This window comes from Falco biarmicus, chromosome 3 (genome assembly GCF_023638135.1).
Source record: "Falco biarmicus isolate bFalBia1 chromosome 3, bFalBia1.pri, whole genome shotgun sequence".
NCBI lineage: Eukaryota > Metazoa > Chordata > Aves > Falconiformes > Falconidae > Falco > Falco biarmicus.
This window is the reverse complement of record NC_079290.1, coordinates 107,899,370-107,927,365: the sequence shown is the minus strand read 5'-3', so window position 1 is coordinate 107,927,365 and position 27,996 is coordinate 107,899,370. Positions and strand designations below refer to the sequence as shown.

Sequence of the window (27,996 nt, the reverse complement as noted above, 5' to 3'; positions counted from 1 at the left end):
TGAACCCCCAAGACTCCCTTGGACTAGGTTATCCTAAAATCACCCCAAAAATCAAACACTCAAACATTTTTAAAAAAGTGTCCCGGCGTGGATCCTGCATGCTTTCATGGTCAGCTGCTCCCGTGGGTTTCGATGGCCATTTTGGCTGCGCAAATAGGAAACAATCCCGATACTGAAGGAATTTTACCGGTGTGCTTAATTGTAGATGTTGGAACTACGTATCCATGGCATTGCCGAGCCCTACAATACCGCATTATGTAGTTTAGCTACCAGTAGAACGCTGCATTGTATAGTTTAGCTACTATAGTAGCTAGTAGTAGATAAGAACCTGCCCAAAACCAAGACATAAGCCCAGAGTGCTGAAACAGGGCCAGGAGAAAAGGTCATCAAAAGGATGCAAAGAAGAAGAAGAGGAAGATGACGAGAAAGAGGATGAAGAAAGGGATGAAGGTGTCCCAAAGGACCACCAGAGGACCCCTGACCCATTAGGCCACACATGCGTAGTAAGAGTGCAGATATGATAAGTAGTTCATGGAACTGTAAGGAATATGCCAGTAGTTTCTCAGAAATGTCATTAATACGTATAGATCGGCCATCTAGATAAACAGTGAACAAAGTTGGGACGTGTGTTGGGCAGAACTTATCCCCCGTGCGTCCCCTGCTGAAACCAAAGAATTCCTGCTTTCTAACGCTCCAAACCGGGTATCGGAGAGTTTTGCCTCTGGTTTTTCGGTAGCAATCCCCAAACGCAATTTACCACCCCGACACCAGGAAGGCGCCAGGCGAGCCGGCAGCACGGCGCCGAGGCCGCCCGAGGCCGCCCCGGCCCGCCTCAGGCAGCGCGGGCAGGCGGGCCGCGCCCGGAGAGCAGGGGTCGTGCCCCGGCGGAACGCAGGGTCTCCAGGGCCCAGCCCGGGGCCTTGCCCCGGAGTCAGGGCGGCCGCGCCGGGGCCGGGGCCGCGGGGCCTTTCGCGGCCTCCCGGGACTTGTAGGCGGCGGCGGGCGGCGCGCGGGGCGGGCGGGAAACTACCTCTCCCAGCATGCCCCGGCGGCTGTCAGCCGGCCGTGAGGGGCCGGGCGGGGCGCGCGGGCGGCCCCGGGGGAGCGGGATCGAGCGGCGCCGCTGCAGCACCCGCGGGGCTGCCGGCCGCGGCCCGGCTCCTCGGCCGCCTCCCCGGGGGTGAGAGGGGGAGCCTCGGTAGGGCTCTGAGGTGGCCGGGGCGGCGGCGCCTCAGGGGCGGGGGGTGCGAGGCCGCCTCACGGCCTGGGTGGTTCGGGGCAGGGTGGGGGGGGGCGCGGCGGGGGGCTGGCGGGGGCGGGCGGCTGCCGGTCAGGGCTGGGCGGGGGCGGCCGGGATCCTGGGGCGGGGGGGTGCGGCCCCGCGGTGCCGCTGCTGGCGGGGGGCGGGGGGGGCGGCTGCGGCCGGGCTTGAGGCCGCCCGTGTCGCCGGGATTGCGGGGGCCGGCGCCGGGGCCGTGTCTGGTGCGGGGGGGGTCTGGGGGGGGCGGCGGAGGTCTGGGGGGGCGGCAGGGGTCCGGGGGGGGCGGCAGGGGTCCGTGGGCCGTGGCGCCCACCGGAGCTGCTTCTCGTGCTTTCTCCCCGCTCCCCAGGCCACTGTGGCAGGTCGGCTGCTGGGACTGCTGTGCCGAGAATGAATGAGGGAAGGAAGCAAGCCCAGCCCTTGGCTAAGGACAGCGGCTTTCTGAGGGGTCGTCTGAATTTTCTTCTTTCTCAGCTCTCTCAGGTACGTGCCTGTTTTTTCCTCTTTTTCTTCCCTGGGCTAAGCCTGGAATAAGTCTGCTCTGAGCTCCCAGTTTTCTTTCTGCCACGTTTAGCCACGGTTCAGTCTGTAGTGGGGTACCTCTGCTTGCTCCTGCTCCTTTCTAATTTCTTTTCTCCTGGGCGGTGAGTGCTGGCTGCCCTGCAGGATGTGAGCATGCATTCTGTTTTCCTGTTCGGAAACTGGTACTGCAGGTAAGTCATTGCTAAGGTGAGAGCCGAGCACTGAAACGTTGGCAGTGATTCCTACCGGGCATTTTGTATCACTGTGTCATATGCTGAATATAACTCGGAACTGAAGCACACGTGGCTTTTTGTCTCCTGTGTTTCTGTGATATTTGCGTTCTTCCTGAACTGAGAAAGAGTCATGAAAACACGGGTCAGACTTAAACCTACAGAAAAGATGGTACAGGTGCACTGGAAGCATTACATATGTTTGTTCTGATTTCCCTGCAGACAATGCCCGAACTTAACTTTCTGGTTGTAACAAACTCTAATTTCTACCTCACTTAGGAACAGGGGAGCTCTGGCTCACCTTCATGGAGGTCATTTGAGCTTGGCTTTACTACTTAACCTTTCTTTTTGGCTAAGAACCTCATTACATCCACTGCACTTCTTTGTTGCCGTAGGAGGAATTTATTCGGCTCAAATGGGGTACCATTCCTGTTTCTTCCCTGTTTAACAGCTCCTTGGTTTCCTAAAACTACTTCCTAGGAAGAACAATACAGTTGTTATCCTTCTAAGACCTTCCTCCTAGCTGATTACCTGTTGAATTTTTTGTCCACTGTTTCGGGATCTAGATGAGTGAATTGTCAAGGGATGCCATTACTGTGAATAACTGCCATTACTCATGTTGTTATGATTGGAATGATGTCGTGTGTCATGTTGATAGCAGAAAGTCAGAAAGAGAAAGCATCGATAACCTTGGTAGAGCTAGAGAATTTCTTGCCCTATTTTGAGCTTTGCTTTCTGCTCTCAGTTATGGGCATCTAGGTTTGTGTCTGGAGCAGCTAAGTTCCATTGGGTGGATGATGGTTCCCTTCAAGAAGTTCTTCCTTAAGGCGGCCAGCTAACAGGGTGTCAGGTAACTTGCGTTGTCCCAGCTCTGTCACTGATGTACCTTCGGTGTCTTATGCCTGTTTTCTAATCTTGTCTTTTTCTGTGGTGGAAGGACATGAATTTATTTCGGACTGGCAAGTGTGCCTGCAACATATTAACAGTTAACCTAGTTGTCATTTAGCAAAGTCACCACTGGTTCTGTTTTCTTGTGTAATTATTCTCTTTTTAGACTTCAAAAAGGTAAATGTGTTTCCCATCCCTTTCTCTCTGCACAGCATACGTCTCAAGAGTCACTGACATGAGAAGAATGTTCATAATTGTATGATATTTGCGTTGGCTTAATTCTGTTCTTATTATGGTATTGCTGTATAGCTTCATGTTTTGACATTTATTTTGAATGCATGTTTGAAGCTCTGTGACTGTGAAAATCCCGTGCCAAAATAGCATATAAAGAATCTATTATTTTCCTGCTTTGGATTGCGGTGGCTGCTAATCCACTGCTGGGATTGTTTGGAAGAATTGGGAGGCCATGCATAGCCTCTTTCTGCTAAAACTTTGACAAATGCCTTGGAAGTTGCATAAACTATGGAAGTGTGTACAAATATGTGGTTGCAATTGTCTCCTTCTATTTTGACTTGGAAAGGGGTATGTTCACAGCTTTCTAAGCTACCTTGATCAACAAGTGTGTGGCTACATGACCACCATAGGCTGTTCAGAGCTGTGGCAGTTATCTCTGAAACAGGCTCATCTCTTGCCTTGCATTGGTGTGGCATTAGTGTAGGTTGCTTGCAGAGACTGATCTTGATTGCCTGTGGTTTTGCTGAAGTTGAAGACTTTCTCCAACTTGATAATTAAGCTCTACTAGGTCATGCTGCCCCTGCTTGCCTGTTCCCATCAAATGTTTGCCTTGCTCATAATTTCTGATACGGAACTGCTCCAGGGCTCTGACAGATTTCAGGGTCGTGCTGAATGTGCGACCGCATTGATCATGCCCTTTCATTTTGAGTTGCTGTTTTCCAGGGATCCAGGAATAGAATGCGAAGTTCTGTGAGCAGACAATTTGAGTCCTAATTGTTTTTCAAGGATTCTGATTCATGGCTTATCAAGGGCATTTATAGAGGTGCCAGGGTGTTGTAATACAGTGCACTCGGAGGAGAGCAGTGCAACTTTCAGTACACTCACTAGAAGCTTTGCTTAGAGAAATACAGTTGGATGCTCTTCTCTCCTTGAGCAAAGAGAGAGAGTAGAATCTGTTGTTTCTTGGGAGACTTAAAGAATTTAAATATTTCTGCTCCCTCTGTAATGAGAAATGTATTTGAAATTTCCAAGAATATGTTGTGTATTAAGGCGTAAGAGTCTGATGAGTGGCCAGGGGAAGACAACCTTCCCGTTGAGTCACAACGGAAAAGGATCCCCTTGCCATCTAAACTTCTCAGAGACAACTTGATCCAATCCTTGTCTCGAGCTTGGTCAACAGGTTTAAATCTAAAGGATTGTACGTACAGCTGCTCAGAGTCAACGTTTGCCTGTCAGACTCCAGTTTAAGGACTTTCACTGAAACAGTTTCTCAAAGTTGAAAAAAATAGTTGATTTATTAAGGCGACAGATACAACAAATTTGGAATTGCCATTGATAAATACACTTACTGCAACAATTGAGCTAGAGTTAATTCAGTGCTTTAATTAATACTTTCCTGGGTAACATCTGATGTAGTCAGAGGTGCAAATCTTACCAAAGGGGCATCACTGCTTGTGGAGGAAAGAGGTCCAGACCCATCCAGTGGTTGGAGTTCTCATCTTCACCATAGAGATTCTAAATGCCAGATTTATAGGCATGGCAAGGTGGGACTAAGTCAATTACTAAGTGCCAATTGACCCTTAGAGGTCAGTGGGGCCTGATGGTTCAGCATGGGGTGGGGGATTTGGTACAGGTGTACAGGAGTCTTCCTAGCTCTTACTGGAGGAACACTGGGCTGCGAGGGCCCCCCGCCTCACTCCAGGTGTCACTCAGTCAGGTTGATTGTTAGAAGACATCAGTTACCTGTTTTGTGAGATCTCAGGTCAAACACCCAAAGCCAATTTGAGTGGAATACTGCCATCGTGGACCAGACGCGTTCATGGTTGCCACCATTGGTGGTGCATTGTTACAGAAATAAAGGTCAGGATGGGGCAGGGTGATCACACTGCCACAGTACAGAACAAGTCTTCTAGCATTTGGACTGGCTGTACATGGAAAATGAAGTTAGGTGTGTACTAGCAGGACAGTAAATGGCTTGATCTTAGATCTCAATCCTCATTCCTTGAGGTGACCCCAAGGAATGCAAGGATGCATGCTGGATCATGGCTTGATACTTTTTTCTTTTTTGTTCTCCCTCTGGTACTAGTGTGGGCCAGGCTGTGGAGAACAGAACTTGGAGCTAGGATATGTGAGCTTTGTTCCTGGCTCTGCCACCAATTCCATATATAACTATGGCTCCACTTCCCATCTGTGAAGTGTTCTCGCATTCTTTAAAGTACTCTGCTATCCAAAGCTGAAAGATAACATCTGTACTTCTAAACTGTACAAACTTCTAAGTGAATTGGTGTATGTGCTGACCCTCTAACCTTCATTTAGTACCGGGGAGGAAAGCAACAGCTAACTACTCGGTTCATTCTGCTCCTACACAGCTGATGTCTCTAGCCAAAGGCATGTCAGGGTAGATTAGACTTAAACATTTTGATCTGCGTTCAGAGCACAGAAAGGGCAAGTTCCAGGCTGAAAACTGACAGGAGTGCAATGTTTACCCTTCTGAAAGCCTGAAGGGGAATCTGAAAGTTGGTAGGATGAGCTATCAAGGCTCAGCAGAGATTCAGCAGGTTTTATACTTGCTCTGTGCTAGAGTCTGGAGTAGCTACTTCTCACTTTGAAAATTTGGAGAAAGTTCTGTTTCTAACTGGAATGATTTGTGATCCTATTGTATCACCTCTGCTGAGGGAGCCAGAGTCTAAATACCTACAAAGAGCCATATCACAGAACCACGGTACCGTGTTTTATCCAACACACTATGCAAACACATGTCTACCAGAACGTCAGTGTTAATTGCTTGTGATTTTTTTACTCCTGCAGTAATGCTAGTTTTCTGATTTTGAATGATGTGTGGGGAAACTTACTGTCTTTGCATTCAGGCAAGGCAATTGCCTAAATGGATTGGAAGATTATGAACTTTTAAGTGATTTAACTCAGATTTCCATGGTAAATAGGAGTTGATAGCTGGTGTGAGAGAGTTGTGGACCTGAGCTTTGCCTAGGGCTCAACACTGTCAGCTCTGGGCCAGGTGATCATGGCTCTGAGAAATGTATTAGAGCAATGTTTAAGTTAGAGCAGAGTTGAAATCTCCTGCCAAGACAGATTTCTTGTTGTTGGAATATGTTTCTGTGCGGTCTTCCATTTCTCGGTGACTGAAAATAGGTATGGAAGGGATTTTGATGAGGCCACCGTGTCCATTCTTTTCCACAAGGCATGATAAACTACACTGAAACCATTCCTGATAGGTGTGTTGTACTTGTTCTTCAAGTAATGGAGGTTTTCTAGCTTCCCTGGATGGGTTGCATTTGACTTCATTAAACTGTTTTCTCCTTTACATTGTGACTTCTGTCAGTGTTCTGAATGGGCACAAAAAGACCTGCTAGCCGCTGCAAGGGAGGCCAGGTGGTTGATTGTTGACCCCTAGATGCCAATAGCCAGAAGAGTGATGGTGATTCTTGACTGGAGAGGGAAGGAGAGTCGCTCAATGTAATGCTATAGAGTTTTTGTTTGTTTTTCTTATGCTACAGGGATCTTCCACGGAGGGTATGGGAAAGTTAAAATATGATTCTCCCATTTTTTTTCTATGTAAAGTGAAAATTATGTTAATTAAAACTTAGCAAATAATCACCTTTTTTTAAAAAAAACCAAAACCAGCATCACCTGGGATGTGTGTGTTTTTGGGCAGGGTGTGTGTGTGCTGCTGTAATGCAGTGTATATTTAACGCTGAAATCTGCTATTTAGGAAAAAATGGATTCTCACCAGCCCCAGCTACTGAGCTTTTCAAGGCTGGAGGCAGCAATCTGCAAACTGTCAGGTCCAATTAAAGCAAATGGCTGGAGCTGTTTTTCTACCTCCTGGAGAGAATACAGTTCATCAAATGCCAGAAGGAAATTTCATTGGGCTCATGAGCAATTATCTTGTGGGATGTAATAAGAGAGATCCACTAGATGCCCAGTGTGAACTTTAACTTTTAATCACTCTTAATTCCCCAGTGATGAGCACTGATCTCACCAATTTAAAGCCTGGAGGTTTTGTGTTCAGTAGAAGCTGGTAGAGGGAGCTTATTCTTTTGTAGGCTTTGACTGATGTTGACTTGTAAATCTGAATTTTGAACACCCCTGACCTAGCAAAGGATGTTCCACCTTTCTGTGTGTTATGGGTTAACCCTGGTGTAGGTAGCTAAGCATTCTGCTCCAGTGGGATAGGGAAGAGAACTGGAAGGGTAAAATTGAGAAAGCAGGACTTCATCAGGTGTAGCGGTTGCTTGGAAAGGCAAAACACCATTACTCCAGATGTTGCCCCTTCCTATTTCTTTCCCCCAGCTTTTATTGCTGAGCACAATGTCATATTTGCTGTCTCTGGGATCAGCTACCCTGGCTGTGTTACTTCTCAAATTCTTGTGCACCCCCAGCCTACTCACTGGCAGGGCAGTGTGAGAAACAGAAAATGCTTTGATACTGTGTAAGCATTCTTCAGTAATAGCTAAAACATCAGTGTGTTATCAACAGTTTTGGTCACAAATCCAAATCAGCACCATACGAGCTACTATGAATAAAATTAAGTCTGTCCCAGCCCAAACAGTACGCTGTGGTATACCTTAACTTCCCTTACTGGAAGCTTGTGACAGCTGTTTATTTTTGGCTTCCTGGTGGTGTTTCCCAAAGGTTGTGTTTGCATTTGTATGGTTTAAAGCAAATATTGACCTACTGTGCAATCCAGTTTATTTCATGGGTCTAGTCCATTAGTTAGCGCAGAGCTGATTCATTAAAAATACAGTGCTATATCTGTGCTCTGGGTAGATTGTGTGGCTGATACTGTCACTTTCTGTTACACTAATTTTGTTACTTATCACTGACAAAAATCCCCTTTTGGTCCATGGCACTTGGTGACAAAACCAGTTTGGATTGAGGCTATGCAGATGAGTGCTTGGTGTTGGAAGGAGGTTCACTTTTCTATGTCTGTTGTCATCACAGGTGGGTTGAAGCTGAGTGAAGTGAGAAATGAAGGTTCAAGGCCAACTCAGTTCTGATTTGGTAGCTTTAGAAGATGACAAGCTTTTCATGCATGCCTTCGTGGCCAACTGAAAGAAGTTCTCTGATTAGTATATTTCTTGAGACTTCAGCCATGTTGAAGCTGTGGATTTTTTGAATCCCATCTATGATTAAAATTAAGGAGAGTTGCCTTCTGTCTGAGATTGCAGTTATGGTGTCCTGGATCTGTAAGTAGGCGGTACTTTTTGTCTGTTTAGCCTCAAAACTACAGAGGACTTCACAGCGTTCAGGTGTAACAACAAAGGGCATTCAGTCCCAGTGTTTGTACTTAAACCCAAGACATTTAGATTTTGTAACATAGAAAAGAGAAGAAAACCCTGCAGGGTTTTTTAAATAGCATCTCACCCTTTGGAAGCATATGGGGATGCTGATCATCTTGGCTGTGGAGCCAGTGTTTTCCTAGCGCATCCTCCTTGCAGTCCAGATGATAGTCCAGTATATGCAAAGTGCTAAACGTAGAGGTACTGCCTTTCCCCCTAAGGGAGAAGTGGTGGTGCCTGTGCATTTCGTTTTCTTGTTTGCTATGATGCATTTCTCCTACTGGTGATGTCTTTTATAGCATGAAGACGGCATGGCTTGAGACTGAGTCACTCCACTGCCATGGACAGTCTCAGGAGGATCACTAGGTGTTCTTCTGTCACAGTTCTGAGTGAGGATCTTGGCTTTTGTCCAGTTATCTCTTGGGCTCTTCCTCAGCTAAGCAGAGCCCACCTTTGACTGTTTCATGCAGCAGCTGGCCCAGAGGCTTTTGTATCCACTAAAGCTATTAGGTACTGCCATACTCGCACAAAATGAACCTGAAAACATCAGATGTGTAACTTCTCTACAATTTCTTCTATCTTTAGGATCTGTTCTGAGATTGCCAATTTTTTAGGAAACCAGAATTCTGGGGTCAAACTTCTCAGGAGGGTTTGCACAAAACTACTGTTGCTGAATATTAATAAATATACTGGTGCTTCTTTTAGGCCTGCATCCTTTAACAAGGTGAGAGAATAGCTAGTAAGCCAGCATGACAACCACTGAAAGTATGGCTCCTACGACTTAAAAGGAAAGGCAACATTCCCCTCACTGTAACAACTAGAATACAGTCAGTGCAAATTGAATGTAAAATTCACTTTAGGCAAAACAGATCAATGGGCTGGCGTTTGTAAAGGACAAGTGTTGATTGTACAGATAAAAGTGTTCAATGGGACTATCTTTAAGCATAGCCTGGCTAGCTATTTTTAGCATTTCCTCACCCTATGCCCCAGTATTTCAAGATGTGTGCCTGTTCTTCCACAGTAGAGCCAAAATGACAAGATGTTAATCCTGAGCAAAGGAATATTAATTCCCTGCTTTATTCTGTTTATGTAATACAGTTAAATATACTTTGAGAGCAGGTGAGGTATGGTGCATGGAAATGGTTTAACTTCATACAGGCTTTTTCTTGATTGATTGTTTTTAGCAGCGGCAGCTGCCCCATTTCTCTTCTTTCTTTTTCTGCTGACAGCAATTTGTCAGTGGAATGGCTTCATTTATCTGCTATTGATATTTAAGCCACAGAAACATCATCTGCTGTTCTCTCCCCCTCTGTGCCAGTGATGCCATTTTGCAAAATTCAGACTAAACAGAAATCCTGGTCACACAGGGAAAAGCGAAGTATCATTGAGACCTTGTGGCTTTGCAGTGGAATATTAAACTATTCACTTCAGCCAATTCTGCAAATTCTCTTGGCAGGCTGATGGAGGGAATTTGATGGGTTTAGTCTAATTTAGAGTGGTTAAACTAGTCACATAGTGGCTGAGATGGTGTCACTCTTCTACCTTAGAAGATCTGCTGGTGCTGGGAACTAAGCGTTTTTATCTTCTCTGCTATTTTGCAGTGTGACTGAGCTCTCTAGCCATCTTTGTATACGAAAGATCAAGCCTTGGAAACTGCCTACTACAAAATGGAGTGTGTGGGGCCTTACTAGACTTTTAGTCTCAGTGGCTAAACCAGACCTGATCTGACAGTGCTGCTATTTGTATGAGCAACAGCTGTGGAATGAGATCTGGAAAACAATAAACAACTAAATGGGCCTGACTGCATGTTTTTCCACATCAAGAAATGGGATTTGCACTAGTGCTGTATTAGAAAGTAGTATGTGAATGAATAATTTACTGAAACAACTGTTCTGAAAGCAAAATACCTTTATTGTGTTAAAATTCAATATGAACCCTTACACTAGAGTTATTTTTCTCATTTAGTAGGGTTTTATGTGTAAGTAATAGAAGGCACTTTACCAGGGAGCTGCTTAGAAGAGGCCTGCTATGAAGGCAGAGGGTTTTGTTTGGGCAGTGGGGAAGCTAGCTGAAAGTAACAGATTGCTTGCGTTGAGGAGCAGCTGATAAACTTGGTTCTGAAGAAATGGGAGAGAATTGGAGTATGTGTTTCCATGGGAGGACTCTTGGGCCTGATACAAATGGACTGCATAGAATGCTGAAGTTCAGAGTAGACAAGGAGAGAGATTTGCACGTGGTAGAGCTGGATATTGAACTGGTGTGAACTGGAGTTGAGATTATAATAAAGTGCCGTGGGATGGACAAAAGTCTTCAAACGGGGTCTCTACTAGAAACTGGAGACTGAGTGCCCAGAGTGAGCTCAGGTGTGGTGGGAGCCAGGGAGACCCTCCTCGGGGTTTGTGATTACACAGGGCAGCAGTGAGGGCTAATGGCTCCTCGCCTCACCTGGGAGCCAGGAGGGGACAAAAGCTACAAGGTGGTCTTCATGTGGTGGTAAGTCAGAAAGGATTATTTACTGTGTTTTGCTGGTTTTCTTTCATTTAATAGTGAATGTATTTGTGGAAATTGTGTAGTCTTGAGAGAAATGACACTGCATCATGTTAGGGAGAGCACATACATGTGTCTGTCACTGTGCTGTCCTGGGGTCCTACTGTTTTCTGAGGAGAAAGGAAAGTGAAGGGTAGGTCTGAATTTGAGTTTATTGGCGAGAATACTAGCTTTGGCAATTAACTTAGCAGCTTTGAGGCTTGTTCAGAGGTATTTGATCCTAGTTGTCTGTTATTAAAGAATACAAAAGTATAACCCCTCTGTTTTGCAGGTAGGGAACAATATTTAATTGTGTAGATAAGCACTGGCCAGGCATTTAACTATTCAACTGGTTGGTTTTGCAAAAACACTGCTTGTGTCAGGAAAGGAGGAAAACCCCTGTAAGCCTTATTTCTACAGGGTGAATGCCTATAGGAGTAATGTAGGAAGCAGTACTGCTTTTAAGCCAGTGTGTGCTGCCTTAATTTAGCCATTACACCTAACTTGTTTGGATCTCTGTTGATGTTCCTAGTGTGAGGATATGCAAAAATAAATCTTGAAACTTCACAGTAGTGGTAGTTGATCAATTGAAATTTTGAATGCCTTGATATGTCTGTTTTTAATGGCACTGTGTCCCTGAAGTTCCTTTGGAAGGAAGCAGTTAAAATACGTGTGTGTAGGGGGGTGTATGGTGAGGGCTTAAAATAAAATACTTGAAATAACTAGGAACCACTTTGGCAGCTTAATAATACTGAATAGTTGAAGAAACTGCGCCTGACTGAGTCAGGTGCCTCTCTGCTGCCTGTTTTAGTTGGGAACAGATCCTTTTGACCCCTGACTTGAACTGCAGACCTTTGTTCTTGTGTAGAATCCCACAGCAATGAAGGAGGCCAGCAGGGCCACCACCAGTGTCCTTTGGCATCTTGTTGCTTACTTGTCTTGTGAAGAATGACCATCATTCTGCTTGCTTGCTTGCGCTGCAGTGAAATTGCTCTGGATTTCTGCTGTTGCAGGCAGAGTTTGCAATGTGCTGTGTCCCAGGCTATCTGTGCTGGATGTCTGTGAACATTTTATGAGGTTTACCCAGTCTGTGCTGGGATTAAGGAAGGATAAAGCAAGTGATGTTTGTCTTGACTGAGCTCATGGGCTTGCAGTTATTTTGCTGCTATCAAGTGGATGGTGTCTTTATGCACAGTGCCCTAGCTCTGCTTGGTATGTTCACCTCTTCCTCAAGAGAGATGAGTTGAGGATCAACTAATGAAGCACAGTTTCACTCATTTGCTGGTAAAATTCACAGCTGGAATGGCCCTGGCATTCCTTTGTTCTGCTTGTTAAGTGCTTGTGAGTACTGATTTAACCACCACAGATCTGAAAGAATCATTGTCCATTCCAGTGATCCCTGTAAATGTTTGCATTAATTTCATCTGGTTACTCCCAATTGCAGCTGTTGATTGTTATGGCTCTGTTAGTTACACTCTTTGTTTTCCTAATTCTTTCAATGCTTTCTGTTGCTCTTCAATGGAAGAATCTCCTCAACATTAATTTACTGTGCTGCTATTACTTTTTCTGCCTTCCATGTTTCACGGAGAATGAAAGACTAGAGGTAGCTGAGATGTAAGCTTACTCCCAGTCTGCTGCAGGTTAATTTAATAAACTCAAGCCTGTGTGTAGTTACTCTTGTGCTGCTTATTCACCATTTGTATGAGAGGGGAACTCGGGGCAGGAGGTGGAGGGGTGGTCTCAGAAGACAGGCTGTAAAATTCTTTAGGTCCTCTTCTAATTAAAATAAGCTGCTTTTACTTTATGTGCTGAGGATGCCAAAACTTAATTTTCTTACTCATTGCATTGTATACCATGTGCACAAAGTCATGTGGAAAAAATGGGTTTATAGGTCCCTAGTAGTGTCATGGGGGCAGCTTGAACACAATAGGTGTTGAATAAACAAACAGTGAGTTTCAAGAAGTGTTGGTCTGCTTGTTTTTTTGTCAGGCAGAGTAGTATTTTCTTCTCTTCGTAGTGTTAATGTATTTTCTGTCCCTGAATGGGAGTCCATGGAGGAAATCTTGATTCCTCTGACAACTGCCCAGATCACCCAGGATTCACCAAGGTGAAGATTTTGCCCTCAGCTGGCAGTCTCTAGCCCTGTTCCAGTGTGCCCCGTTGGCAAAGTCATGCTTGTGCCAGAGGCCCAGCACTTGCATTCAGAGCATGGACGTGAATGAGAGCCTTCAGGAGATTGCAAAATGTTGCTGTGAGGAAATTGCACGTGGTCTGGTGCTGTGGCCATGGATGTCTGGGCAGGATTCATGGCTTTTAAAGCATAAAAATAGCGATGCTTGCTGTGGCCATTCTCCAGGGAATCTGACCTAGACGTGTCTGTCTCCAGCTGACTGGAGAGTAGAGCTGGGAGTCTCTTGAGTGCTGTCTGGAGGTAACAAGGTGGATCCTTGCTCGCTCTTGCCTAATGCAGATGACTGCAAGGGAGCAGGTTCTGCTCCTGGGTAACTGCCTCAGCTCTTGAAGGAAGCATGGCTTTTATCTCAGTTCAGGGCTGTGGAAACAGGTCGGGCAGGCACCTCAGAGTGAGCCAGGCTGGCCTGAGCTGCTGCTTTAAGGGTGAGTAAGGAAGGGGGAGGCTTGCCCTCATCTGAGGTGGATCTTCCTCCTGCCTCCGCCAGCAGCCTCTGCCCGTGCAATCCTGCAGCCGTGTGGCTGGGTTGCTGTAACTCTGCCAGGGAGGTGTCAGTTGTCAGGGTGACCTGAGTGTCCCCCTGTTCTGGATGGGAAGGGGCTCTCCTGGGCAGTGGGGCCACAGTGGCGGTGCCTGGGCCCCCCAAAGCGGGGACAGGGCTGGCGGAGGCTGGATCCGCCTGGGAGCTGCCCTGTATGTCTGGGCTGCACTGTTGTGACCGCAGAGCAAGAGGGCCAAGGGTGCCTGCTGGGAAGTGAAACTGCTGCTGGCGCCTCGCAGCAGGCCTTGGGGGCCCAAGGAAGCCCCCAGCGCTGGGACATGGGTGGAGGACAGGACCCCTCTGGGTGCCAAGCAGCACCCATTCCTGTCCCAGGTAACATGGGGTGGGAGTGCGGGGGACCCTCATCTCTGCTCATGTGGTGGCCGCGCATCGTGAGCCCAGGCTAGTGGAGCTTGGATGGGGCTCAGGCTCTGGCTGCTGCCGCGGTGGTAACAGACCCAGCAGCGTCGGGAGCTGCCAAAGAGGGATGGCCCGTTGCTCCGGCTGGGTTGGCGCAGTGACAGCTGTCCCAGCAGCCCTCCTGCCTGATCTCTGGTGGGAGCTCCTGGGCTGGGTCTGAAGGGTTGGGTGGTTTTATCAGTTTCAGGGGGTTGTAGCCCATGTGTGCTTTGTATTCCTTGGAAAACCACCTAAGAGGATGAAAGTAAGTAGGTGGTGTGAGCTCTCGGTAGATGTTGGATGGTGCAGATCTCTAGTTATTAGAGATACAATAACAGACTGTACCCAAGGAGAAGGAATAGTCAAAGAGAATGAAAATAGTAAGAAATGGGGGATAATGTTATTTTCCAAGATGCTTAGCATAATAATGACTTCTTTTGGAGCTTATGAATTAACAGTTGGGAAAGCTGGGCATTTCAGGTTCATGTGAGCTGCTGTGGACAAGACCCCAAAATAAAAGTTCTGCTGCGGTCATCTCCATGTGGATTTTCAAAGGATGTTCAGAAACTAGAGGGATATCGAAGCCTTGTGCTGCTCTTGAAAAAGTGCATGATTTGCGTTTGCCATAGCACTTAAGGAATCATCTGTGGGATAGACAAAGCTCTCTAAGAAGGAATAATTCACCCAAGAAGACAATTCAGACTGCAAAAAGGAAAAATAAGCTGCTTTAAAAAAAAAAAAAATCACCTCATCTTCCTCTGTTTACCATCCTGCTCAAATAACTTGATAACCAAGTTAGACGCACTGATTTTGTCAATCTGCTTACACCACTGTTTGGTTCTGTTTACTGTGTATCCAGCACAGCAGCAACCTTTGCCTCTTAAGAGACGGGTATTAGGTTGCCTCTGGAGTGCCTCCTACCAGCAGCGCAGTTTAAATATTGGCAGAAAGTTGCAATAATTATTGTAACTAAAATGCTGTGGACTGAAGGTGTTAAAGTATTCTCCCTTTGTTCCAGTTAAGTATTACTGGGCTTTCCAAAGAATGGACTCTTAGATTGCACCTGGTCTGTTCTTTTCTCTGTTACAGTAGATGAGGTTAGAATGCTAGGTCAGGATTCAGAAATATGCTTGTGCCTTATAATGGATTATTTGTTCATAGTTACTTTAAACTCCCATGGGAAGCTGATGTTTTCTCTGTGAATCATTCCTGGCAGCTATACCTATCCTTCCCTGGAATAATTATTACTGAGACAGCATCAAGGGAGGGAGTATTTGCTTCAATGAGTGAAACATTTCCATTTAAGAGGTAAACAATGCTGACCTGGCAAGGTTCAGACTGTGTGAGCATTGTCATTAATCTCTTAAAAGATTTTGAACGGTTCTTTACTCTTGTTATGCATCACCCCGGTGGATTAGATGGGAATGTAGAATGCATTCAGTGCCTTCTTGTGCGGAAAATGGAGTATTGGCGTTAAGAAGAAGCCTTCAGATCAGCGAGCAAGGGATTAAGGTCACTGAAGCACAGACAACTCTGTTAACTAGTATTCAGCATCACAAGTGTGTACAGTTGAACTACAATAGCTTCCCCGAGCTGGAGGATGAGTACATGTGCAGCTCCTCTGTGAGTCATAGGTACCTGCAGAACCAAGGGAAGCTTGATGCCTGTGGCAGCAGTAAAAGTATGTTCCCATCTGTATCCAGCTTATTATGGGCTACTGATTAGATGTATTTTTGTCCTAGCAATTTGGTACCTGTGATACTGACAAGAGATTGCTGTCTGTTGGCAGTTCTGTGACAAGACACCTGATGTTGGCATGTCATACTTCATCCATAAGTAAATTCACAGTGCAGTGACATGATGCATTTCTCCAGGACTCTCTACAAAGTGTCTTCATGTAGCTTTTGTATTTCATTGTCAGTTGAAGAAGGTTTCTCTGTAGCATCCATGTCAGAAAAGCAGTGGGAAGGTGCACAGAGAAAGTGTGGGTTTGCCTGTATGTAGGTCACACATTTCTAGGACCAAGGCAGTTCTGACCTGGGTTTGGTACTGTGCTGTTGGAGTGCTCTGTTGAGCATGTGTCACAATATATAGTGTGTCAGCCTGCTCTGCTGTTTTCAGGTAGCAAGGGGTCATCCTATATTGCAGTGCCTTAAATTTTAGGGGTTTGTGGCACAGCCTGGAATATTCTTTTATGATGAATAACTTTTGGAACTGGCATTGCCTTCCTTGAAATGCTGATAGTTCTGAAGCCTGTGATGTTTCATTCATTCTTGGGTAGAGGGAAGAGGTTCACTGAAATAACATAGAACTCCTAAGGTTGGGGAGTGGCACTCTGTCCTTATCTCCTAAGTGTGCAATTCCTTTTCCCACTGTTACTACCTCCCCACGCCTTCCACCAGTTCACTTGTGTTGTTGGATGTTTCCATTTGTTTTCTCTGCAGTGGGTTTGACAGACTTGACTGATTGATAGCAGCCTTTTAAAAAAGCACTTTTGCCTCTTGGTTAAAGCAATAAATTGTCCATTTTATTAATCTCTGATCTGGTGGAAGAGGGGATCGTCCAAATCTCATTAGGCCCTGCAATGGTTTCTAAAAAGGATATTCTTTCTTTTTATTAATTTCTGCTTATGTAAAGACCATAGACATTGGTGCGTTTTAAACTCAGAAATGTTACATCCACCTCCACAAAGGAAGTCTAAATGAAAGTGTCGCCCAAGGTGTCTTTTAGTGATGACAAGAACAAAAGGTGACATTAAGTTCACAAGGACATTTGGTTTTGATGTTGCTCTCATGTGACAGCTGTTTGGATGTCACAGCGATGCGTAGCGGGAAGAGTCTGAAGCTGGAGAGATGCTAAAGCTGAACAGAAATCAGGCTCTTTCTGCACGCTAGAAACTTGATTTTGCATCAAACTACTCCTCCATGTATTTTTTAAAAGGGGGTGTTTGGCTGGAAGAAGAGTTTATTTTTAGGCCTCAGTGGTTTCAGTTGCTTTATTGGTAGGTGGTAGTGTGAACAACATGTCACATGGTGCAGAACTGCTCCTATTCCATGTCTGAGTACACATTGTATTAGCTCGTCAGCTAAACCAGGTTTGTCAGCCTCGTTTGAACTGGCTTTGTGTCATAGCACTTGGTAAGATTTGCTGTACTTTTGGCATCTGCACTCTTAGGCCCTTGGCATTCTGTTTGGGTTTTTTTGTTGGGTGGTTTGTTTGGTTTTTTTTTTTTTCAAATTTTGAATGTTGTGGATAGCTTGAGAGGAAGAGGGAGACCCAGGGATGCCCAAAGACAAAAGGATGCTACAGGTGATATTTCCAGAAGTCAAAGCAGCAGCTTGGCCCTAAATATTGAAAGCCACATTCCTCTGTCTTGTTCTGGTAAAGAGGTAAACCAGGCTTTGACAATCTCTTTGATTTACTTCAAAACTGTGGATATGCTGCATCTGTATGGTATCCACCTTGTTTACCATTTGTTATGGCAACAGTTGGAAACACTATCCCAAGCTTCTACTGATCCCAGCACAAAATCTTGGTGCTTATTCCAGGTAAGCAATAACTCTTTCCTGTTCCTGCCATAGCTAGCATTGATAAATAGCAGCATAAGATTGACATTTCTCTGATGTTGGCAATTTTTTTTTTAAAGTGCTGTTACTTTTGAGAAACAGACAGACATTTCTTTCATATGCATCTTTAATGCTTCCTGTATGTCAAAATCAAAACCAAAACTAACTTTCTGGGCAAGTGAAACTCAACACTGCAGTATGACATGGTAAGATGCTTATTAAGACTCTTCCTGAAAAATAGACTGGTATTGACTTTTTCTTGCTAAAATCACGCTGCTTGTGTTTTCCTGGTCATTTCTTTCAGCTGTGTTTACTGTGCTTTTTTTGTTTCTGTTGCCATTGTGTCTCTGGTAGCTGTTGCATGTATTCCTGAATTTGAAATCAAGGGGATGGTGTTTGAGTTTTGTACGGACTTCTTGCCCAGTTCTCTTTCCTTATACCCAGTGTTCTGGAGTAAGTCTTCTGGATATTTTGCAGATGTTTCTGTGCCTTGGAAGTCTGGCTAGTTTGCATATCCTTCCCATCTGTGCTAAAGCTCTCAGGATCCCTGTTTTAAATAAAGTACAGATTTATCTACTCAGCCGGTCAGGCTTCTTCTGTAGCCAGGTCATTCTGGGGAAAATGTGATGTGTTGAGTGGCATCACTTAACTGTATGTTGTTCTATTAGGTGTGCTGACCATGCTGCTGCTGAGGCTGAATGTATTGCTGATGATACTGCCTGTCTGCAAGACCCCTTACGTGGAAGAATTTTAGGGGTTGCTGTGCAGATCAGTGGACATGGACCCCTATGCCAGCATGCAGGTTGGGATGCGGGTAGTTCGTGGAGTGGACTGGAAGTGGGGCAACCAGGACAGCGGTGAAGGGAATGTTGGGACTGTGGTTGAGATTGGTCGGACAGGCAGCCCAACCACTCCAGATAAGACTGTGGTCGTGCAGTGGGATCAAGGCAACAGAACCAATTATCGGACTGGATTCCAAGGGGCTTATGACCTTCTTCTGTATGATAATGCACAAATAGGTAAGTATAGCATGGACAAGAAACACAAACCCTAGTGCTGTAAACCCACCTCCTTAACACCTGCCTTACGTGCTAGATGGAATGTTAAGCCTTTTTCAACTGCCTGTGAACCAATGCTGAGCAGCAGTGTATGCTGCGAATGGCAGTGAAATTCCTGTTTGCCTCTGTGCAAAGGCTTTTTTTTTTTTTCTTTTTTATCCATGAGTCTTAACGGTTTTGCTGACTTGGTCATTGTTACATTCTGGCATGACTTCTAGGATGAGAGTCCCTTAAGCCAGGAAATGGACACTTCATGTTACGCTTATCACTTCATATTTTATTACTGCATCATCTTAAGTAGATGCACAGTAATGACTTTTTTTCTTCAAAACATGCTGATGTAGTTCTGAGAGCCTGGTCAGCCTGGTTTCTCTGGATTTTGTGTGGATCTTATATTCCTTTGCTTTTGTTCTCCTAGGTGTTCGTCACCCAAACATCATCTGTGACTGTTGCAAGAAGCATGGTATACGGGGAATGCGGTGGAAATGCAAAATGTGTTTTGACTATGACTTGTGCACACAGTGTTACATGAACAACAAGCATGACCTGTCTCACTCCTTCGAGCGCTATGAGACAGCACACTCACAACCGTAAGTGGTGCTATAGGGGAAGTCTGTCCAGTTAACCGTGTTGAGATTTATAGGTCACTGTTCTATAATAGTGGTCTCCAAAATGGGGCATTTATGCCCCAGGGGGTGTGCAAGATGATCTAGTGGGGTGCAGGAATAACGTTATAGAACTTCACTAGAACATGTCTGTTTAGTTTATAAAGAAAGAAATGCACGTATATTGGTGAGCACTCACAATTTTTTTGCTTGTAGTTTTGCGTGATCAAAAAAGTTTCGGGACCACTGTTCTACAGAATAGTCTAAGGCTGGATCTGACACTTTTATGGAGCTGCTTGAAAAAGACAGCAATCAGTAGAATTTTTCTGAAAAATTATGGTGAAAATTCAAAATGTTTGTGTGCTTAAATAATTTCTTAGACATGCTTTGCTATTTGCTGTTCCCAGATAACTGAGTGGCCACAGAGAAGGCTGACAGGAATCTTGCACTCCCAAATTGTTGATTTCTTCTCAGGGTCTCTACTGTTCACTGAAGAACACCACCTTCTCATTTAACTCCTCTGCACATTAGCATTATTGGAAGTGGCTGCTACACTGCCTGTGGAACAGTATCTATAATTTTTTGCTCATTCACAATGTGCCAAAACATGCAGGTCTGTTTTTGCGTCCTGAGGAAAAACTGAAAAATAGTCTCAACAGTAGTTTCATTTGTGTCTTGTAAGGTGGGCGTGAAGATGAATCTTGTAATCCTCTTGCCTTTAGAAAAGTAATAGGAAATCAGCTTGTCTCTGTCATTGATTTTCTTTTTTTTTTTCTTTTTCTCCCCTTGAAAATATCAGTATGCATTGCATCCATCTGTGGAATGAAAAGTGTAATTACGTCGCTAAAGACAGTGGTGTCAGATTTGCAGCTGTTTTTTTTTTTTCTTTCCATATGGGAAGCTCTCTCTGGAGTTGATTACCATAGTTTTGCAAGTGTGGTTGAGCCAGAATTCTGAGTGCTAGCAAAGAAAGAGATGTTGCTGTCCAAAGATGTCCCCTCTGAGCTTTGAGGCTTGTGTTTATCCACCAGATTAGGATGTTTCTTGAGCTTGTGTTAATATGACAAGCCAGCCAGATCCTATTGTGAAATGAGCTTAGTGATTTCATATATATATATATATATATAAACTAGACATAGCTTTTTAAATCTCTCTTTCTATGAATATTATAGTTAGCTCCAAGTAGTCACCCCGAGGTGCCTGCTTGTGTCTTTTATTTGAGCTCTAGGTATACTTTGCTGTTAAGGTACATAATCTTCCTCACATTTAAAGAAAAAAGAAAAAGAAATAGGCAACTATTACTTTAAGAGGCTGTAGTGTTGCAGAGCAGTCCAAATTTTCTGGCCTTTGTGTGGGTTCTCCATGGCACTGCGCAGTGCTGCATTCTCTTGGGCAGCAGGCCAGCTCTGTTGCCTTTCCCGACCCGCATCAGGAGCACCCCAGAATACTGTCATTTATCAAAAGGCAGATTGCTAGGCAGTTTCTCCCCAGGGCTCTCATCCTTTGCAGAACTTGTGTCCTTTTCTGAGGAATCTAAATGGTGAAAGATGTAAACAGAGCAGTATTTCTTTTCAAGGCTTGTATCTGACCTGTGTCCAGGCTGCTGTTTGAATTGGGCAGTGGAGTGCTTGCTATCAGTGTGAAAAGAGAGCCTGGAAGACTGCCAGTGAAGTTGCTGGACCTGGTACTGTCCTATGTGGGTTGTCTGACTTTCACAAAACACTGCGGCACTGCTCTGGAATGTCACGGAAGCACTGGAGGACTCTTTGGAGGTAGATGTCCACAAGAGCAGAACTTGAAGTTTGGTGATCTTGCCTCTTGGTGGCTTTTTGGTTTGTTTGGTTTGTGGTTTTCCTAAACTCCTTTGCTTTTTTTCCCCTGCAATTGTGGTTCATTCAGGGGTTAAGGATGATGAGACATGAATTAACTTTTTCTGAGTGGATAAAAAGGAGTCTAGACGTGGGCCACAGTCTATGATACCAAGTCTTTTGTTAAAGAAGCAGTATTCTGATTTATGTTACTGTGTGTTAGCAGGAGCAGTGATCTTCCTAATACCAAGCAGAAAAAAACCCCAACAAAACAAACTCAAAAATAAAAGGGATGCATGTGTGCTTGTGACATCAGGGACACAGCGTGAGCCTGTCAGATGTGGCAGTGGTTTCTGGGAGCCTCAATAAGGGGTAAAGGAAAAAGCAGCAGTGCTTGTAATTGGATAATACAACATTTTTCCTGCTGTTCCTGTGTGGCAGGTGTTGAATGTAGCCGTGCTGAGGGATGGAGAGAAATCAGAAATCCTCAGTGAAGAAGCTTCCAGTTGTGGAAAGCTACAATTTTAAAGATGAATGAAAGGTACATACTGTGATTCTTAGAAGTCACTGAGCTTTTGGAGAAAACGGGCTGTCAGAAATGCTTTTTGTTTCAGTCATTTGACTTGAGTTGCTATAACTGCAATGCATATGTGTTTTATGCAAGAGCTTTCATACAGGGGGCTGGCAAAATGAAACGATTTTACTCGGAAATGTCTTGCAGGGCAGGAGCAGGAAGAAGTAGGAACACCTTTGCTTCAGTGCAAGTCTAATCCTATGATTTGTTGGTCTAGTGTTCCATAGCTTGCTCTGCATTGAGTGGAATGTTCTGATATTAAAAAAAAAGTGAAGTGAGGGGCATGGAGGGAGATCACCTTTGAATACTGCCATAGAGACGGTTTCTTTGCAATAACTGAGGTCTGAGCTGTAAGGACGTGTTGCCTTTAGGCAATGCAGCATCCTTTTCGAGGAACAAAAATTGCATACTTGTGACTCACTAGGACTATTGCTTAGATCATTCATCTCAATTTTTTTTGCTTAATAAAACGGAAGAGAAAACCTTTGGCAGCTCCCCAAGGACCGAAAAAAAGCTGTGTATTTAAAAAGACGTGGTAACTGCTGTGTGGATTTGGGTTTTCTTGGTTTTGTTGCTGCCCACTGTTGTTTGGATGGCTGTGAAACACAGAATGAGTCTCCTTTAGAGATCAAGATTCCCTCGCCTCCTTTCTCTGGCAGGGAATGGGTATCTTTCAGTTCTTTACAATGAGCTTCAAGTGCAGCAGTGTGTTGCTTTCAAGACCCAGGCAAAGGGCTGTGATCAACCCACTCACTGGAGTGTGAATTAGTCAGAAAGCTTCTAAGGCAAGTGGATGGAGACACAGCCCGCAAAATTTGTCAGCATCCCATAATCTTGGTTTTGCATTGCGGTGGAGGGGCTACTAATATATCATGATTGTAGTCCTTGGCTTACCATGAGTGGGATCAAATGCAGAACCATGGAATGCAGCTGTATTACTGAGCTGTCACACCAGTTGTCTCTTGAAACAAGGATCAAGATCTGGGAGTTTCCAGGTCCTCCCTGGTCTCCATTCTTAGTCCATTGTGGGAGAGCATCGCCATGCATCCAGTCTTGCAGCTGCTGCCATTACTGATCCTTTGACAGAGGAAGGTAAGGCCTCTAGCGGGACAGTTTTGGAGATGGCAGTGTAATGTCCAGACGCAGTGAATTGCTACCACCTGCACTGCTGTTGCCAGACCCACTGTCTGGCAGCTGTGCAGCTAAACCTAGGCAAGGCCAACACATAACTGTTTGTAGCAGCTCACTAATCCTAGGATTTAGGAGGCCTTAAGCCCAGACAGACACTGCAGAGGGTTCCCAATCAGTTTTCTAAAGAGGCTTTGAAGACACTTTACCTGAAGGCTATTTCAGGTCTTAAATGACCTGAGTTTGAACCTCTGGTGGAAGCAAGCACTGATATTTTTCTTTTGTTTGTATTTTTCCATTTGGAGTAATCCCTTCCTGACATCTGCCAGTTGCAGGTATTTTTTATTGGTCTTGTTTATTTTGAATTTTATGGCTGTTTTAGGAGAGGCTATCATCCTTACTTTAAAAGAGAGGGCAGCTCAGTTTCACTGAAGACCTTTTTTTTGCAATTGTGTACCTGTTTGCTCAATATATGCTTAGTAATTGGAAGATAAATGAGTGTCTGTAAGCAGGATAGCAAAGCAAAACTCACCAGGTTGATGTTAGGGTTGGAATAGTCAGGCACACTGGTGATTTTTGCATATTATCAAATCTGAGATAATCCTCTGCTCATACGAAATATTTGTATTATTATATTCAAGTGCAAAAGCAGCAGTGGCATTTTGCATGCGTCACCTTCTGGGGGATGATGCTAAGCTGAATTTCAGTAGGGGATGACACCACATAATCAGGGACAAAACTCTCTAATACCCGGTTTGGAGGGCTGGAAAGCAGGCAGGCTTTATTTTCAGCGCCGGATGCACGGGGGATAAGTTCTACCCAACGCGCGTCTCGACTTTGTTCACTGTTTATCTTTAGATGGCCGATCTATATGTATTAATGACATTTCTGAGAAACTACTGGCATATTCCTTACAGTTCCGTGAACTACTTATCATATCTGCACTCTTACTATGCACGTGTGGCCTAATGGGTCAGGGGTCCTCTGGTGGTCCTTTGGGACACCTTCGTCCCTTTCTTCATCCTCTTTTTTGTCATCTTCCTCTTCTTCTTTGCATCCTTTTCATGACCTTTTCTCCTGGCCCTGTTTCAGCACTCTGGGCTTATGTCTTGGTTTTGGGCAGGTTCTTACCTACTACTAGCTACTATAGTAGCTAAACTATACAATGCAGCGTTCTACTGGTAGCTAAACTACATAATGCGGCGTTGTATGGCTCGGCAATGCCATGGATACATCAGTTGCAACATTTATGGTTAAGCGCACTGGTAATATTCCCTGGTGTCAGGGTTGTAGTGTATTTTACCCAGGCTATTTTCTAGACTTCACTCACTAATAAATCAGAACCGTAACAATCTTTCAGAAGCCCTATTTTTTTCCTGGAGAACAATGGAGTTGGAGGAGCCAGCAAACTACACAGGGAAATGTTTTGTGTAATCAAGCACTAGAAAACCAAGTATTTTCTCACATTGTGTTTTGTACTGTAGTCAGAACAGAGCTTGCAGTTCTTTTCAGCCATAATTCTTAAACCAGCTCAGTCTAGTCCAGTTAACCAGTTGGATTTCTAAATCAGATACATTACAAGAACAAGTGCATGCTATCATTTAGGTATGCGTGTGCAATGCAGACCCATTCAAGGCAGCTTTAATAATCCAGCCTTCCATCTGTGCCTGCTTATACTGTAAGCATGAACTAATACAGCAGCTGAGTGACAACTGCTGGGCATTTGATTACTAGGCAATAACGAGAATGCGGGTTTATTTACTGTATTAACCTCTTCAACATGTGTTATTTATACGATGTCAGTTTAAGCTGCTAGGCTAAGAAATTTTGGTGAGCAACATTTTAAATAAAATCTGACTCTTGTGTGTATGTTTGTTTCTAACTTTTAAAAAAAGGCTCATTCAGTATTAATTTATTCACATTAATTTATTTATGAATTAATTCTAGTAATGAATGAGTATAATTATACTTTTAAAAAACCCATTGTGATTTACCGGATAAAACGTTTAACTGTGCTTCCTTAAAAAAACACGTAAAAAAAGAACACTAGGGCATAGCTCCACACTAGGGCTTCCTTTATTTACTTTGGAATGTTCTGTTTGATTTCTGCAATAGGGATTAAATTTCAGTGACATATTTTATCTTTGTCTTTTCTGGAATTACATGACCAAAACTGTAAGCAAGAGAAATAGTCACTAAAACATCCTTAGCCTGTGTTTTGAACTGAGAGTCATGTTGAAAGGATGATAACAAGCCATTTGACTTTGTACGCTCACTAAGTGCTTCTGTATCATTCTCAGTACGATATGCTGGTGGTAAAGGCTGTGTATATCTCTTAAGAGCATAGTTAAGAAAACCTTCTGGCAGCAGTACAGTGTTGAGTCTTAGGTGCGTGCCCCCACGTTTTAGTTCACATTTGGTAGACTTGGTCTGAAATCTTGCCCACTGTGGCTTTCCAAAGCTGACTTTGATATGTGTTAGCTTTGGAGGTTAGCAAAAAAACCAGCAAGCATTTAGTCCAAGTTACAAACATACAGGTAGTTTTGTGAAGAACTGTGCCTTGGCAAGGAAGGATAGGCTTGACAATGGAAAGTCTTGCTAAAGGCAGTTCCTGAAATAGGTTTCTGTGATCCTGATCCCTCGCTAGCGTCCTTGTCTTAGTCTGGTTCATGCTTGAGCAATCGGCATCCGCTTGCCATCTGTCAGAATTTCCTTTATCCTTTACTGGAAGTGCTTCAGTAAAAGCTTTGCTAGGGAGGATTAGAGAATCTAGAATTTCATCGTTGAGGTTGGTTTTATTGTAGTTTCTGTGAGATCTTTGTGTTGGCTTTTCCTGGGGTAACCTGTGTGATCTTTACATCCTAGAAGGAGTGTGTGTTTATACCCACCATGAGCTGAGATTCTAGTTTACAGCTCTGTCTTTCTGAACAGATGAACACAATACTTATGGCCTGCTACCTTGCAGGGTGACCATCCCTTCTGCTTTCCAGTTCCTTATGTTGTGCTTGTTTCTTCAGATAAGAATTTTCTGCAGCGGAGAAGGCTTTGTCTTGCAAGATACATTAGCTGTGCCTGGTATGCAGGGGCTCTGACTAATGCAGGGCTTCAGATCTCTACTGCAGATTAAAAGCAGTCTCTGCTTAAGCTTCTCCAGGTCAGTTGTTTTGGGTCTCAAATCTCTGTCTGTAAAGCATGGGTGATGCTTTTTTTGTAGCCGTCTGGAGCATAGCTCTGGGTGATCTGAAAGGCTCTGCAAGCACCTTGGTGAAATTTGAGCACAGGCAGAATATCCACAGGGGGGTGGTTCCCAGCATGCTGAAGAGAGACATAGCTTCATTCTGTACAGTACATGCTCCCAAGTCTTTTCTGGACTCTAGTAATTTAATATCGTTGGAATCTGTAGGGCAGAAATGGCTGCAGACTTTGGCTGTCATAATTAAAATTGTATTAAAGGCAATATTGCAGTGATTAAATTTATCCCTAGGGTATTTTTGCAACACACTAATAACTTTGGTTGTTATCCAGTATTAGAAACAAAACATGTTGAATTAGATTAAAACCTAAGATGTATTGGCTCAGTACATCTGGTTCTGGCATCATTTTTTTGGTGTTGCTGGTAAGCAGTGTGGTTCAAGACAAGGTCAAAATTTTTGCGAGGCCAGGGGAAGAAGGCAGTAGTGGTGGGTTGCCTCCAGCATTTAAATAGAATGGGAGATGGAGTTTCTTACACTTCTCTCTTCTTTAAGGAAGCTCAGCTTTCTGAACTGGTCAGCTTTGGTTTTGTATTCTCTAGCCAAAAAATTCACTGAAAGTGACAGATTAATGTGAGAGAGAGGAAGCAACTGCTGTTACATGATTATACAAAAAGGGAAATTATGAAAGGTATTTAATGAGTGGTGGTTATTTTTCTGTTTAAATACCTTGCTTAAGCTTAGCTTGGTGCTTTGTTTTGCTGTCACCTAGAATGTTTGCATTGAAACCCTTCCCCTGCAAGAGCAGGGTTTGAGCTAGAGAAATACGTTTTTGTGAGTTTTTGTCTCAGGGCTTGACTAAGGCATCTTTGATAAATTGTTATAAAAACATTCAACAAAATACAGTGAAAATAACACGTTGTAGCTGGGCTGTTTCAGATGTAGTGCACAAATCCATGCTGGTTTTTGAAGCAAGTCTGTAGTGCATAGCACAGTGCAATAAAATGAATGCTGGTCAGTGTTTCTCTTTAGCTCAGCTTTTTTCTAGCCATCTTTTTCATTGTCTTCTCTTTCGTAACAACTGCTAGCCTTGATGATGTTTAAAACAGACAAAATCTCAACCATTCAAAAAAGTCTTCATCTTCCTCCTGTCAAACTACAATCTGGATACATTCAACAATTATGAGAACAGTGTAAATAATCTCTCCCTCTTTTTAAACATGTTAGGTTGTAAAGCAAGAAAGGTAAAAAGACTTAGGCTTTTGATGGATAAGTAAACAGTAAGTTCAGGCATAAGCTTTTTATCCTTCTGAGTCTCCACCTTCTCTCTCTAGGTATTAGATGGAAAATAAATACAGCATTCTGAGGTCAGCACTGCCCTGGGTAGGCTTCCCCTCCCCTTCTCCTGCAGAACAGCTGCTGAACTTGGTTTTGCTCTGTCTGGTCTGGGAGTTGCCAAGAGCCTGTCAGGAGGAGGTGCGCAGTTGTGGGTATGGATTGTGGCATCTTTGCGGTCACCTAGAGAAGTGGATTGTATCCTGAGCGAGCAACGCAAACAGGTCCTTAAGGACTTTGGTGGCTTGGTATCTCATGAGAAAGCTTTCTGCTAAGCAACAGAAACTAGGAACAGCACACACAAAACCAGCAGTGAAGCTGCTGTAAGATTATGGGAATTGGAAGCTGCTTTAACAGGACATCAGACCCCCTGTTTACTATCACGTAGGTATTTTTTTTTCTTTCTTAAGATGGAGTGGTGTGTATGCCTGTGGTGTGGATTGCAGGGCAGATAGAAAGGTCTTTGTTATCCTGGAAACAGTCTAGCCACAGCACTGCTGGTCTAATCTGCTCTGCTTTTCAGTAAGTGACCTAGGCTGTGCAGTCTGCAGCTTAGGTTACGAAATGTGCTGAACTCCTTATGGCTTTGAGCTAGGAGACTGCCCGAGCCATTAACATGTGCTTTTGGGCAGTGCGCAC

The 27,996-nt window shown here is 44.2% G+C and overlaps 1 protein-coding gene across 6 annotated transcripts in view; it reads left to right on the top strand.

Annotated features, from left to right (window-relative positions):
- The first annotated feature begins 630 nt into the window (after positions 1 to 630).
- MIB2 (MIB E3 ubiquitin protein ligase 2) overlaps positions 631 to 27,996 on the top strand; it is a 53,616-nt gene continuing 26,250 nt past the window's right edge. Inside the window, exons 1-4 of one of the 6 annotated variants that reach the window (XM_056331558.1) lie at positions 631 to 702; positions 1,611 to 1,744; positions 18,327 to 18,677; positions 19,135 to 19,306. In XM_056331558.1, coding sequence (XP_056187533.1) covers positions 18,437 to 18,677; positions 19,135 to 19,306 — 413 coding nt within the window. In that variant the 5' untranslated portion in view covers positions 631 to 702; positions 1,611 to 1,744; positions 18,327 to 18,436. Of the gene's footprint in view, positions 703 to 1,059; positions 1,199 to 1,610; positions 1,745 to 17,846; positions 17,865 to 18,326; positions 18,678 to 19,134; positions 19,307 to 27,466; positions 27,742 to 27,996 lie in introns of those variants that run through there. The other 5 variants (XM_056331557.1, XM_056331556.1, XM_056331561.1 and 2 more) reach the window with 5 other exon arrangements.